This window comes from Sebastes fasciatus, chromosome 15, assembly GCF_043250625.1.
Source record: "Sebastes fasciatus isolate fSebFas1 chromosome 15, fSebFas1.pri, whole genome shotgun sequence".
Lineage (NCBI taxonomy): Eukaryota > Metazoa > Chordata > Actinopteri > Perciformes > Sebastidae > Sebastes > Sebastes fasciatus.
The window spans coordinates 20,575,859-20,590,717 of NC_133809.1; the positions used below are offsets into that span (position 1 = coordinate 20,575,859).

The following is a 14,859-nucleotide window of genomic DNA, read 5'->3' on the forward strand; positions in this document are numbered from 1 at the left end:
TAACCAATATTACACTATATTAACACACTTAACATGTTGGAAAACATTCATTTCAGAAGCAATTCAACAGTTATCAACACCTTAATAATAAAATGATGTATATGATGTAAAGTAATACAGCAGACATACATGACAGACCTCTGAAGTGATTCCTGAATAGCAGCCGTCTTTATCTTCAAGCTGAAATATCTGAACTCAGGCGAATACTGTGATCAGAAATCAATAAAAGGCAGTCCATGTAAGCAGTTGATGTTTGTTTTATTGGCCTAAGATTGTCTGGACATAATGCAACGTCTCCGGTGCTTAACGATGTTCATCGTACATTTATTTGTGACATGTGCAGCACAGAGTATAAATGTGTATACTGAATAAAAGAGAGACATGGAGTCATACGAAAAAAAGGCAAATCTTACAATGAGCTCTCAGGACATTTTGAAGGTTCTTTTCACACGTTTCTTTTTAGAGCATTTATCTAGATTCAAAAATATGCCCATTGACATGAATGGAGGACAGTAACGAACAGAAATGTGTTCAGTTTTTCTCACGTAACCTCGCCTAGATATCCTCTCACCCTGGCACTTCCACGTTTGATTACCAAAGCGATTGTTTTCTCAGCTATAATACAATGCATACAGGATTTTTTTTTACATTGAAACACCAGTTACATCTGCCATGTTCAAATATTTGACCCCATTAACAAAATATGTATAATAACAATAACAAATTTTACCAACAATAAAAGCATTTGTTATAATAGTCGGAGAGTCCCATCTCTTGCTATGCTTGATCGAGACCGAAAGAATCGTGTGCGTCCATTGTACAACGGTTTATATACACAGTGATGAAAAAATACAGACATAACACAAGTGCTTAGGAAACACAAAGTTCATCTGTGAACGTCGTTGAGGCTATGATTGATAAATTAGACACTTATTTTAACAGATGCTCTTCTCTCGTGTTGATTGGCTGGTGCAATGCTGCCTCCTCATGGCCTAAAGCACACACTGCAGGTGTCTTTTAAGATTCTTCTTCTTGTTTTTCAAAAAAAGGGACAACTTGCTCTAGAGTCCTATTGCACAATTTATCTTCCAGCGATGGAGACATATACATTTCAATTTGAAAAGTCAGTGTTTTTTTTTCCCCCCACAACTGTTGGCAAAAAAGTTCAAACTACTGTACAGTGTCACATTTTAAATAAATACTCTCCATTAACAAAATGTTGATGAGTATATTAGCGTTTATAAAACTGAAAAACATCTCCACTGACTCAAAAGGAACCCACGTAAATCAGCACCAACATCTGGTGGCAGCTTTGGCTGAAAAAAGTAAACAAACAAAAAAAACGAATGCCAAACAAAAGTAGCAACACCAGCAGGTATTAAATATTTGTATTAAAATGAGCTTTCAAATCCCAAAACCCACTTTTTTTTTTTAACAGGGGCCCAGAAGCTATACATATATAGAGATATTTTGTTTTAGTGGATATTTCTTTAAAAAAAACAAACATTTTCTGTCATTTTTGATAAATAAAAATAGAAAACCACAGAAGTATCTTGTCCGCCTTAGCGCCTGCCGTGCGAGTCCTGCCTCTCCTCTTGTCATAATTTCCCTAAGTGAAAGAGAACTTGGCAAATAATAGCCACCACCCCCGTGTTGAGCACGGGGGAAATGGAGATGTCTAATAATCTGCTTTCGTACAGCACAAACTCTCTCTTGTTCTCCTTCACTTTAGCCATAGCCAACAGGCCTTTAGCTGCTCTGCACATCATGTTTATGCTAGGTGGGTCCATAGGGGGGTGCCCCATGTGCAGCAGGCTGTGAGGGTTCTGCTGGTACTGCGCCATGCTGACGCCATCCTCCAAGAAGCCTACGAAGTAACCCACGCTGCCCTTCTGTATGGCTATGGCGCGTGCCGCTGTGGGGTCTCCTTGTGCCAGGTGGGAGAGAACAGCCACCGCCATCTCCCTGTACACCTGGGCCTTCCTCTGACTCACGTAGCGGAACAAGACGGTGAAGAGTTTCTCCTGTCGGCTGAAAGGCGGCGTGGCCAGCAGGAGGTCGACGTTGCCGGCCTGGATGCTCAGCTTGCAGAGGCACTCCAGCACCAGCCTCTGGGGAGCGAGCTGGGAGTGGGGTGCTGCTGATGGGAAGGGGTCCTGGGCTTCGGCTGAAGGGCACACCATCCAGTGGAGAAGGCCGTCCAAGATGGGGAGGCAGATGGTGTCGGGATAGGTGGAGAGGTCCAGCTGACCCGAGATGTTGGCCAGAGTGACCATGGCGTTCTCCCTGAGCAGACTCAGACACTCCCACCACCACTCCTCTTTGCTGCCCGACAGCCCCTGCTCCTGCTGCTCGTCTCTCAGGTAGCTAGGGGGCGATCTGTTCCTCTCCGGGTGCTGGTGGTGCAGCAGGAGCAGCCTGCCCAGGAGGAGAACCAGAGCGGGGTGGCGCGACATATCCAAGTCATTCCCGGGGATAAAGGACAGGCTCCGGACGATGTTGGACACGCAGAGGCACCGCTTGGCCAGCGAGTCCTGCCAGGCGGAGGACGTGGAGAGCGCGGCCTCGTCCACGCAGCGAGGCTCGTCCTCCAGCAAGGTGATGTGGTCCTGCTCCCCATCCTGATGCACCCTGAAGGGGTAGGAGGGCAAAGAGCGCGCAGGGTGGGCGTAAGAAAGGGCGTCGACCCGAGCGCACAGAACATCATCAATAGTAGCGGTGATGTGTTTCAGCGGTTGTTTCTTCCCTTCGTCCACCTTGTTTTCCTCTTTTCCTGTTTTTCCATCCGCCCTGGGAGGTGGCTCGCTCCGGGGTTCGAATTGTGTTTGAATGTGTGCGGTGGAATCGCCTCCGCCAGCCTGCCAGTGTATCAACCCGCTGGTGAACTCGGTGACGTAGCCTAAGTGCTCCGTCATGTCTTCAATCAGGTCCTCTTTGTGGACAATCTTGATGGGGTGCTTATCATATTTACTGGCTTGCTTAGGTTTAGGTTCTAGCTCTGCGACAGGCTGGTCAACACATTCCTTTTTACTCTCTGCGCCTTTTTCACTCTCTTCTTCTTCTTTCCCCTCTTTCTCTCCGTCCTCTTCATTCTTGTCCTCCTTCTTTATGCTCACCTCACACTCCTCCTCCTTCTCCTTCTCACCGTTCACTTCCGCTGACTCTGGCTCTGCGGCGACTGGTGGAGCTTCCTCCGCGACGACTCCTGCTTGCTCCACCGGCGTCTCTGCTGCCGGAGCTGACTCTGGTTCAGGTTGGGCAGTGGAGTCCGTTTCCAGCTCAGGGATGATTTCTTCTTCTTCTTTCTGGTTAGCAGCAGGGTCCAAAAGGCTTTTCTGAGCCACAGTCCCCACCTCAAACTCTTCCAGGATGCCGAAGATCTCGATCAGGTAGCGGCGGAAATACTCCACAATCAGCTCGAGGAATCCAGGCAACTGGTCAGACATAAAATAAAATTAATCAACAATTTAAGTAGAAGGAAATCTAATTCTAATCCCTTTTTTCAAATAGTCATAATATGTTGAACCCTTTGGACAACGTAGCAACATAATGGACTTCTGAATAGATCCCCTTACTGAATTTTATAGATCTTTACCACAAATCTGGAAGATCAGATTTAAAGGGACACACTGTATTGTCATACTGTCACAGCGTGTTCCAGCGGGCTGAATGGATCCGTTCTGTCAGCAGTGAGGTGTAGTCATGAAATTGAGTTTTTACCTGGGAGAGGTTAAAGGAGCCCACGGTGCTGTCATCGTACAGCAGGATGTTGATGGTGTCTAGAGCCCATGTGCTTTCTGCCAGCAGGCCAGACTTCAGAGACATCATCACGCGCCAGGCCTCGGGCGTTCCTGGGGTTAAAACAGTGGGATTTTTGGATCCAGGAAGAAAAAAAAAATGGGGATCAGACATGGTCCAAATGATAAAAGGGGACACTGAACACAGTCGATCATTGTAATTCATTTCCTGAAATTTATCTCATGTTGTGTTAGTTCTACAACATCAACTGACAACGGTTACATATTATACCTTTAATCTAGGGCTGTCGCGATAATAACGCGTTAACGCAAATTTGTTTTAAAGGCACTCATTTCTTTAACTCATTAACGCAATTTGCGATCGTAGCGGGCTAGAGTGAAGATACTGGCATCATATGAAACTAGAAAACCTAAGGAATCCATTGGTACCAACCATTTCAAAGGGGTCCCTTGACCTCTGACCTCAAGATATGTGAATGAAAATGGGTTCTATGGGTACCCACAAGTCTCCCCTTTACAGACATGCCCACTTTATGATAATCACATGCAGTTTGGGGCAAGTCATAGTCAAGTCAGCACACTGACATACTGACAGCTGTTGTTGCCTGTTGGGCTGCAGTTTGCCATGTTATGATTTGATCATATTTTTTATGCTAAATGCAGTACCTGTGAGGGTTTCTGGACAATATTCGTCATTGTTTTGTGTCGTTAATTGATTTCCAATAATACATATATACATACTTTTGCATAAATCCAGCACATTTGCTCACTACCATGTTGATGAGATTATTAAATACTTGACAAATCTCCCTTTAAGGTAATAATGGGACTCCATCTCACCGGTGTCCTTGGAGGTGAGCTTGCGTCGGGGCTTGAGAATCGGCATGGAGGCCTCCACGGATCCCGGTGGATAGTTGAGGTCCCGCCTCAGGTTGGGAGGAAAGTGACCGAGGGGTCCGCCTCCCTGTGAGCCCGTCATGGCCATCCCAGGCTTAGGCATCTTCATGGGTGACATGAACGGTGCTTTGCTGGGTGACATCCTAGAGTCCATGGAGCGCTGGAAGGCCCCCGGGCTGGGTGCTCTGGGCAGGTGGTTGGCCATGGATGGAGAGTTGGAATAAGAAGATGGCTGGCGTGAAGACAAGGGAGGCATGCCACCTGATGACGACATGTAGGGAGACTGGCGGTGCCACTGCTCCTGCCCCGGCCGCCCGTCCATATCATCTCTACCGATTGAGCCGTAAGGTGGCATTTGCGACGGCGGCCCCTGTCTGTTGGGGTAGGGGTAGCCCAGATCTGTCCTGGATGGCCACATGTTGGGGCCATCGGTGGCGTGGTTAGGAGTGGGCCCCCCAGCCATCATACTGTGCTGGCTCTGACCCGAGGGGGCAATGCGGTCGCGGGGGTAGGGGTAGGGGAACTGTCCCTGGATGGGTCTGTGTTCAGGGCCGGAGTACCCACCACCGTAGTGGTTGTACATGTCCGGCTGCTGGTTTGCGTACTGCATGGCATACATGTCGCTCTCATGTCTCTTGGGTGGGGGGCCATACATGCCGTCCATGGGCCGTTTGTAGCCCTGCTGAAGCAAGAGTGTAGATAGTAAAAACACACAGCAATGGAGAATTCATTCTCATCATTCCACTGTTTCAGTAGTGCTATATATAATAATAATAATTTTATTTGCGTAGCACCTTTTACATGTGTTTGCATCATGTAAAATGAACTAAATTGGGTTCAAATATCTTATTGGAAGAAACATATTACTCAGTATTTTGCACGATCATTTATTCATTCAGTACATTATCGAGTGGTGTAATGTAACAAAGTAATGATACTTTGTTACAGTACTTAAGTATTTTTTGAGATTATCTGTACTCTCCTTGAGTTTTTATATTTCTGTCAACTTTCACTTTTTACTCCACTACATTTCCTAAATAAAATGTGTACTTTTACTCCAATAAGCATCTTCGTTGCTCGTTACTATTGCAAACAAGCAAGCTTGGCGAATCAGTGGTCCTAGATTGCAAGTTGCATCATTCACGTGATGGGAAAGTGCAAACAGAGTGCTATCCAAGCCGTAGTTAAGTTTCGATTTAAGCTCAAGTCCAGGCAGGCTGCATATCAGATCATGCTACATGCTACTTGCGACTACGAGGGAAGGAAAAACTGGATTTTGTTCTTTAAATCCTTTAAGTTGTGAAGACCTTGTTTTTCTTAATGTGTAGCCTCCATTTTAAAGGTGGTGTACATGTTAAGAGGAATAAAATTCATAAATCTAAAAATTCTGACTTACTTGCTTTTTTTATTAACAGCAATTTACTTGTACTTTTACTTTCAATACTTAAGTACATTCAATATCAGAAAATTACTTTTGATACTTAAGTACAGCAATATCAGACACTTTAACACTTTTACTCAAGTAATATTCTAATAGGTGACTTTAACTTCTACTACAGTCATTTTCTGGTTAGATATCTGTACTTTTACTCAAGTGTGGCTTTCAGGTGCTTCATCCACCACTGACATTATCTGTAGGTTGGACTGTAACAATCTTAGGACATGTCCTGTTCAAAATTTGGTTTAACCTCATATTGTTTTGCGAGGCTGTCATGTAGTGTGTTCCTTCAATACATGAAGTCAATACATGACACAGTGAAGTGTGTAAAACTATATTTACATCTCACAAATGGGCTGTCTCTCACCTGTTGCTGTGGGTACATCCCAGATGGATGCATCCCATATGGCATGCTGGGATACTGCTGACTGTAGCCATCGTGTCTGAAACAGAACGGAGGAAGGAGGAGGAGGAGGAAAACATCACTCACTGGTCAAACAATGATTAGCCAAGACATTATTTTGCAATTGCTTTGACTTTCTACAAGTGCACTCTACTACACACACAGGTGCTGACCTCTGCTGTGAAGGGTATCTACTGGGAGAGTACATGCTGCCCTCACTGTTAGAAGGTCCCATGTTGTTCTGACTCCCAGGGGGACCCATGTTCCCTTCCATCCCCATGACATGGTCCGGTCTGCGGATCAAACAACAGGAAAGTCTTCATGCTTCTGACAATACATCACTGACATAACTTCCATTTTAAACATATATTCTTAATAGGGCTGTCAAAGTTAACATGATAATAGCGCGTTAACGGCACTCATTTTTTTAACGCAATTGATCGAGGTTATAGCGGGCTCCTTTTTAAAGCCAGAGTGAACTGGCATCATATGAAACTAGAACCTAAGGAATCCATTGGTATCATGTCATGTTAGCTTGTCGCACAGGAGGCTAAATAACGTCTAAAGTTATGCTAAATTTTGGCGAAGGAAAAACTGGCATGGCCATTTTTAAAGGGGTCCCTCGACCTCTGACCTCAAGATATGTGAAGGAAAATGGGTTCTATGGGTACCCACGAGTCTCCCCGTTTGCCATGTTATGATTTGAGCATCATTTTTATGCTAAATGCAGTATCTGTGAGGGTTTCTGGACAATATTTTTCATTGTTTTGTGTTGTTAATTGATTCCCAATAATACATATATACATACTTTTGCATAAATCCAGCACATTTGCTCACTACCATGTTGATGAGATTATTAAATACTTTACAAATCTCCCTTTAAGGTACATTTTGAACAGATAAAAAATGTGCTATTAATTTGTGATTAATCATGGACAATCATGTGATTAATCGCGATTAAATATTTGAATCACTTGACAGCCCTAGTTTGTAACTATCCCATCTACAGAAGGCCTTAGGCCTCATGTAAGGAACTGTCAAAGAAATAATGAGCTACTACAGGTTCACCACCCTCTTCTGCTGATTTGTGGGCCTACCTCCTGTCGTAGCCTGGCCCGTATGGATACTGCGACCGTTGGCTCATGCTCAAGGCTGACGGGGGTCGACCGTACATGTCCTGCATGCCACCGCTGGGCATCTGGCCTGGTATGTAGGGATCAGCTCCCACCACTGTGAAGGAGGAAAACAAATACATCTCAGATTATCTTATAAAATAGAGACTGAATCTAGACAACATGAACAAAATAAAGAAGAATATAGAGATTTGAAAAGGCAAAAGCTAAATAATAGTCTGCAAACATGCAACAGAGGCTTAAATTTGCTTTTACATGCATGAACCACATTTCCTGCTAACCACCAGGTGGCAGCATTCCTCTATGAATATTCACCACTTCCCCTGATTAAACCTATTGTTCTGAGGCTGCAACTGTTGTTATGCAGCTAACATCCACCATATTACTCATTCAGACTCCATTCTCTCCAGCCTTCAGAAGAGCCGCCATCCTCTCTAAAACTACTGTTTGTTCTGAAAACTAAACTGCATGAGTTGGTCAAAACAGGTGCTTCTCAGCAGGACAGAAAGGATGAAAGGTTGAAAACGAGGAGGATGAAAAGGATGAACAAAGTTAGGATGAGACAAAGGCTAAGCTACAAGAACATCAGACGAGCCGGTGTGTTTTCGATAAAGGGACGCGTAGCGTAACAAACACTTCTCATCTCCTTTCAAAGTTAAAGTAGTAAAACACACACACACACATCTGTCCCGACTAGACAATGAATTAGACCAGCGAGAGAGACAAAAGAACAATGGCTGTGGGATACATGAGTCATTTTGATGAAGAGCCATGTAACTTTAGTTAAGTTTTAAATTTAAATATCCTCATTTAAAGTTGACGATACAAAATAGTTAACTCAAATTATTTAGTTGCAATAAAAAAACTGTTTATTCACAGAAGTCTCAAATTGGGGTCTAGGGCTCTGTGTTTGGGTGAAAGGGTGTCACAGCGTTTGCCTCACTCACTCTTCCTCATCCCGGCAAAGGGGTCCTTGGCTTCGTACTGCATCCTCATCATCATGTCGGGCATGCTGAGGCCCTGCTGGTAAGGAGCCGAGGGGGGCAGGGAGGTAGCACGCTTCTGGAAGGCCGGGTCGCTCACCTCCGAGAAGGGGTCCTGTACGCTCACGCTGCTCCTGGACAACGAGAGGAGAGAGGGGAAAGAGGGGAGAGAGGGGAGAAGATGGAAGCCGTGTGAGTGAGGTGGAGACCATGGATTGCACACACTGAAAATATGGATATGATGTGTGATGTGAGTTATATGCTTTTATTTCTGAGGATTTTTGAATTGAAATACTTACTACATATATTACGTATACAAGTTGTTGTGGTAGCAGTTTGTTTTCAATAACTTAAAGAGCACCTATTATGCTTATTTTGAGGTGCATACTTGTATTTGGGGTTTCTACTTGAATATGTTTACATGCTTTAATGTTCAAAAAACACTTTGTTTTTCTCATACTGGCTGTGCTGCTCTCTTCACTCACTGTTTGAGCTCCATCCCCCCCACCCCCAAACCGGCCTGAAAACCCCAGTTTGCTCTGATTGGTCAGCTGGCCCACTCTGTTGTGGGTCAACAGAACCAAACTCTTTGGACTCTGCTCTAGCTCCGCTCTAACTAGCTTTGTTTGAGGGCATACCAAACTAGCTGCTAGGCAGGTATTATGTAAATGTATGCAATACAATGTCACTTGGTGACATCACCATGTTACGGAAGAAAAGGAAAGTGTTTCAGGCAGTTCAGGAGCAGTGTTTCTGTGGGAAAGAGTAACTCCCTTTGGCGTGGACTTTGGGCTTTGTAACTTTGCAGACCTTTTACATGTACAAACACCCTATATAACACACTAAAGGAAAGGGAAAAAGCAAAAAAGCATAAAAGGACCCCTTTAAGTTAAAGTAAAGAAGTATCAGCAGAAGAATGCACTTCAAGTATTAAAAGTAAAGGTACTCCTTATGTGATATTATATTATTGGATTATTATTACAGATGCATTACTGTAGACCTGTATGCAGCACATTATGTTGTAGCTGGTTTAAGTAAAGCTAATTTTAACAGTGTAATCTTTAACAATGCATCATAGTTTGTAAACTGATAATATAGTTTGTATGTAACCTTGATCTTAAAAGTAACTATAACTGTCAATTATATGTAGTGGAGTAAAAAGTATAAAGTAGCATAAAATAGGAATACTCAAGTAAAGTACAAGTACCTCAAAAACTTAATGTGGCAATCTCAAAGTTTTTCATTTAAATAAATGTCTGTGAAGTCACTATCTATCGCCAAATGAGGCAACACAATAGTGATTATGCCTATGGCCCATTGATGAAAGTATTACATATATAAGTATTATATGCAGTATGAAAATGGGTGTCTGTGATGACATTCGCGTAAAAAAAAGTTTTTTCTCCATTAAGTATACACACAAAGAAATTGAACTATGCACACAATTCTGAAAACTCGAAGGTCATGTACATAGAAATATAATTATTCTATTCTATTTCTATGCTCATCTATAAACAAAAAGACTCCAGACTGCTAAACTCTGAGCACAATACTATTGTTTTCACTCAAATAGAAATTCTAAATCAACCAGGACTGTAATCTTAAGGATTGCCACTTTAAATAGTACTAAAGTACTAAATGTACTTAGTTACTTTCCACCACTGTTGTTTTATTTGTGTCATGCACATACAAGTGCCCTGCCAACATGGGCTTAAAAGACACCAAATAAACAACACTGCGGTATAAAACACTTATTAGACAAGAATATAACTTCTCACACATAATATCACAAACAAAGAACTGTGTCTACCCTCCCAGACTGCAAATAAAATCTGCCATGACAATCAGACGACAAGAAATCCGAGATGAGGGACATTTTACAAAAAGTAAATGCCTTAAATCATCATATAAAGAGTAACAAAACATAATATGGATTTCAAGCTCACCTAAATCACTTAAAAATAATGATAATGGTGTATCTGAACATAACGGTGCACATAAAGATCTTTGTCTTTTAGTTAAATCCTGCTTCACTACACTATAGCTGTTCACAATTTAGGTTTATACCATACGTCAACAGACAATCCTTGTTCGTACTTCAGGAACAAATTGTGCAAAATGACAAGAATATCACGCTGCAAGTTGTTTTACAAATGATGATCATAGAAAATAAAGAACTACTAGTGTAGTGGCAGGAGTGCTAGAGGCAGTAATAGTATGAATATAAGTAGTAATAGTAGTACAGCAGTGGTCAGCAGCATCACACGGAGCAGTAGCAGTACTGCAGTAGTAGTGTTCGTAGTTCAGTATGTCTGTGTGGTACCTGTTGGGAGGCAGTGGTGTGACCTGTCCCAGAGGGGTGGTTGCAGGTGTGGGGGGTTTCAGATCCCCCGCTGCCTCCGCTGTAGAGCTGCTGCCAGAGGACTGGGGCGTCTGCGGGCCTTGGAGGGAGCCGCCTGAATTAGCTGGAAGACACAAGTATCCCTTTTTATTATCATTATAGCTCGACGATCCACAAAATTCGCAGTAAAACCTGAAACACATTCAGACCGCGGGGCTCCCCCACGTCTTCAGATACGATCTGGAAGCCGGTTTGAGTCAGAGCGTCCGTAGTGGGCTTTTCGCTGCGGCGAGGTGCTGTATTAGAGAGATAACTTTGGACTTAAGGCCAAAGCACTAACAGTGTTGCCCTTCATGAGAACTGAGCTCGAGCAAAACAGCCTGCATGAGGGCAGAGAAGATGAGTACGGAGGGAGGAAGAGGAGAAGGGAAAGGAGGCAGGAGGAGAGGACACGGCGGAGAGAAGGGAAGGATTTCTCAGAGGGAATTGCCCACTTGGGCGGTCGCAGCACGGCTCTTTATTTGGAAGCCGTTTGAAGATGGTTTATGTTTTTTTTTAGGTGTGCAATGGACTTGATGAGGGGTTCATGTGGAGGGCTAAGCTGGGGGGCACAGATGTATTTGAAGAAAATATAGTGTATATATCTACCATTAGTGCATTGAGTACAGTCGAATTATATGCAAGCTAATACTTCAGCCCCTCAATATGAGTGAGGAGCTTGAGAAAGCATGTGCTTGTAACCTCCTCCTGGGAAAAATACATCCCCTCACACAGAGACTCCAACTGAGGTTAAAATTGGGTTAGTGTGCTCTCTTGTTATGACACCATATTTCTGTGAATCTCTCAGTTCAGATGACTAGAAAATTATAAGAGCGCCGAGCAACAAGAGCCCAACACACAAAGAACCCCCGACCAGATAAAACCAAGGGATACAAATTCCCAGAAGCAGGTTTAATGGAAAAATGTGGACCGTTCCGGCTGAGAGATGACAAAGACGGAGGAAGAGAGAATATGAAAGTATCCTAATGAGCATTTAGCGTAAGAAGACTTTTCTCTGGAACATCCTCTGTGGCCTTTCCCTGCACCGCACGTTTCCACAGAAAGAAAAAAAAGAAAGACTTAAGCTTTAAAAATTCATGCTAATTCTGAATTATTCAATCATACCCCCTGCCTCTACATCATAGGAGAGGGAGAGGAAGAGAAAGAGAGAGAGAAACAGGGAGAGATGGTTATCCCATGATGATGAGCAGAGGTAGGAGAGAGGGCGAGGAAGGGGCAGTGAGCATTAGGGATTCTGCACTTCCTGGGATATGCCCGCTTCAGACGAACACAAACGCGCACACGCGTGTGTGGCGAAGTGCAAACAATGGTGGGGTTAGCCAAGGTTAAGAGGTTTACCATTCCTCAAGAGCAGGCGGTGAGACAGACAGATACATAATACTGAGCAGAGGGGTTACGGAGATGGAGGGGAGGTGGAGGGGAGGTGGAGGAGAGCGTGAACTCAAGTGCCCTCTGCTCCACATTTAGAGGGAGAAAAGAACGACAGAGGAGGCGATGGGGAAAAAAAAGTGTGTGTGCAAGAGGCTGACGTTTGATGTGTGTGCGCACTAGAGTCTGTGTGTGTCAGCGGGTGACATAATCCAGAGGGGTGGTAGTGGTTAAGGGGTGGGTGGGGGGGGGAGTAAAAAAAAAAAGTCAGTCAGCCGAGCCAGTTTTGTGAATGAAAGGTGACGGCGAGGTCGAGTTTGTTTACGTTCTACATTCCAGTCCTCATTAATCACTCCCCACACCACCACCACCACAACTACACACACACACCCTCTCCACCCCCACCACCCCAACCAGCCCGCTGGACAAGCTCCCTCAGTGACATCATTGGGCTGTCAGTCTATATATAAGCTGGCAGGGTGTCAGTGGGGCAGTTTGGAGCAGGAAAGTGTAGATACTAGATCAAGGCAGAGGCATAAAAAGGAATTGGGATTTTTTTCTAGCTTGGTATTCAGCTCTTTTCACAACAGAATTTACCCCAAACAGCCAAAGCTTTAGAAAACAAATGTATCCATACCTAAACTACAAGTGTCCACCTTTCAAGTACATTTGTATATGAAGTCTTAAAATCTTATTTGTTTTAAATATTGCTGACATATTAAATGTCATGTAATCACTTAAATGACACATCTCAATCATAGACTGTATATAAGGATGGACAACGCGTCTCGCTTCCTCCCACTGTGCAGAAGTGAAGCCAAAATATCCTAGACACAGGAGCTGCCATCTTGAGATTTTGACGTCATTTGGAGCCAGTCTGTGCGGTAGTGATCAGGCAATGGGGCCGCGGCATCCAGGTGACCCGCCCGAACCAACCGCGAGCCGAGCACGGCCGCAGTTTGTCAGCGAGAGAGACTCACAGCTGCCAATCATGACGTCTCACTCCCTTTTTATAGCATGAAAGAACTAATTAAAACCAAACTGATCAGAAAAGTTAACACTTGAACATACATCAGCGTGATAAAAACTACCTAAAATGATCTGCTAACATGGAGACGGCGGGCTTTATGACCTATACTGCAGCCAGCCACAGGGGGGCGATTGAGATGTTTTGGCTTCACTTTTTCGGGAGCTGTCATGTCGTCCATCTTTATATACAATCTATGATCTCAATCATAAAGAAAATGACGCATTGCAACAAACAACAACGAGCATGTGTATCTAGATTGGAAGTAAAAACATCTCAACCTATTGACAGATTTTTATTTGCTGAAGATTTTGTAGTAATTTAAATGTAGTCTTAAAGGATAATTCTGGTTTATTACTACTTACCTATTTTTGTAGCTTTGGGCATCAGTTCTATTGGTTATGATAATATTGTACTGGGAACAAGGCAACATTGCTACATGGAAGCCAGACGGAGCATTCAGACAATCATACAGGTTGTAAACAAGTCAACAGCAGCCAGATTAGGGTTGAATGTTTTGGCTGTGATTTAAAGGTTATTACTTTACAAGAATATATCGCTCTTCCCTCCTGGTTTCCTGGGACATCTCACCATAAATTAAGTTTGATTTAAAAAGCAAGCACACAGCAGACAATTTATCATTGTTCTTAGCAAACAACTATTTGCTATGTAAATATATACATGTAGTGGAGTAATGTCTACTTGAGCAGAGAAGGAAGACAATCTCCACACTGCATGTGAGTGTGCCCCACTGGCTAGCTCACAGCCGCCGCTCTGCACTGCTCTCATACGGCAGTTATCACCGTACCAACTGTACCAATAGTTTTCACTGTTAGTGCTGTTGCCGTCGCCACGTTGAGAGCCGTGCGGTGGCAAAATAAATGCTCCCAATCTGGCATTAAGCACCTTTAAACTTTATGGTAAAACTTTTAGCAGACGAACAATTAGGAATAGTTAATAGTAATAATCCCTCATTGCACAGGTCATGGCTGATTCTTTCACAGCTACAGTAAGTACAGTAGCTAAAAGTTGAACCAGGAAGTCTGTCTGTAAACTATGATGGAGGTTTACAACAGAAATGTTTGGGTAATAATTTTACTGTTTGACTTTGTTTTTTCAAAGAAGTTTAGGATTGTTGGGAATGAAAGCCCAAACTATGAAAAGTAAGAAAGAAAAACGTAATTACGCTTCAAAATAAGTATGTTTTAAATGCACTATAACACTTGTAGAATACTTTGTAGAGAAAGCTTTTTTAGTTCTTGTCTTCCATCAGTATTACAGCACTATCTGTAGAGGATCAACTCTCATGAAGACCACCCTTTTTTACATATGCAGGTGATGTAAAAATTATGCAGCAGATCTCACTTCAATCAAGTGTTGCAGCGTGAGCACTTTACTGTTTAATGCTGCGCATCCGAAAGGCCGTCCAAACATCCCAAGCATTGACCTTT

The 14,859-nt window shown here is 43.4% G+C and overlaps 1 protein-coding gene across 6 annotated transcripts in view; it reads right to left on the minus strand.

Annotated features, from left to right (window-relative positions):
* Positions 1 to 307: 307 nt before the first annotated feature.
* The window catches only part of LOC141752062 (AT-rich interactive domain-containing protein 1B-like), a 235,278-nt gene continuing 220,726 nt past the window's right edge, over positions 308 to 14,859 (minus strand). For 5 of the 6 annotated variants that reach the window (XM_074609864.1, XM_074609863.1, XM_074609860.1 and 2 more), the window contains 8 exons: positions 10,936 to 11,077; positions 8,577 to 8,746; positions 7,594 to 7,726; positions 6,670 to 6,789; positions 6,461 to 6,536; positions 4,599 to 5,337; positions 3,721 to 3,851; positions 308 to 3,434 (listed from right to left, as the gene is read on the minus strand). In XM_074609864.1, coding sequence (XP_074465965.1) covers positions 1,599 to 3,434; positions 3,721 to 3,851; positions 4,599 to 5,337; positions 6,461 to 6,536; positions 6,670 to 6,789; positions 7,594 to 7,726; positions 8,577 to 8,746; positions 10,936 to 11,077 — 3,347 coding nt within the window. In that variant the 3' untranslated portion in view covers positions 308 to 1,598. The remainder of the gene's footprint in view (positions 3,435 to 3,720; positions 3,852 to 4,598; positions 5,338 to 6,460; positions 6,537 to 6,669; positions 6,790 to 7,593; positions 7,727 to 8,576; positions 8,747 to 10,935; positions 11,078 to 14,859) is intronic. The other variant, XM_074609859.1, reaches the window with a different exon arrangement.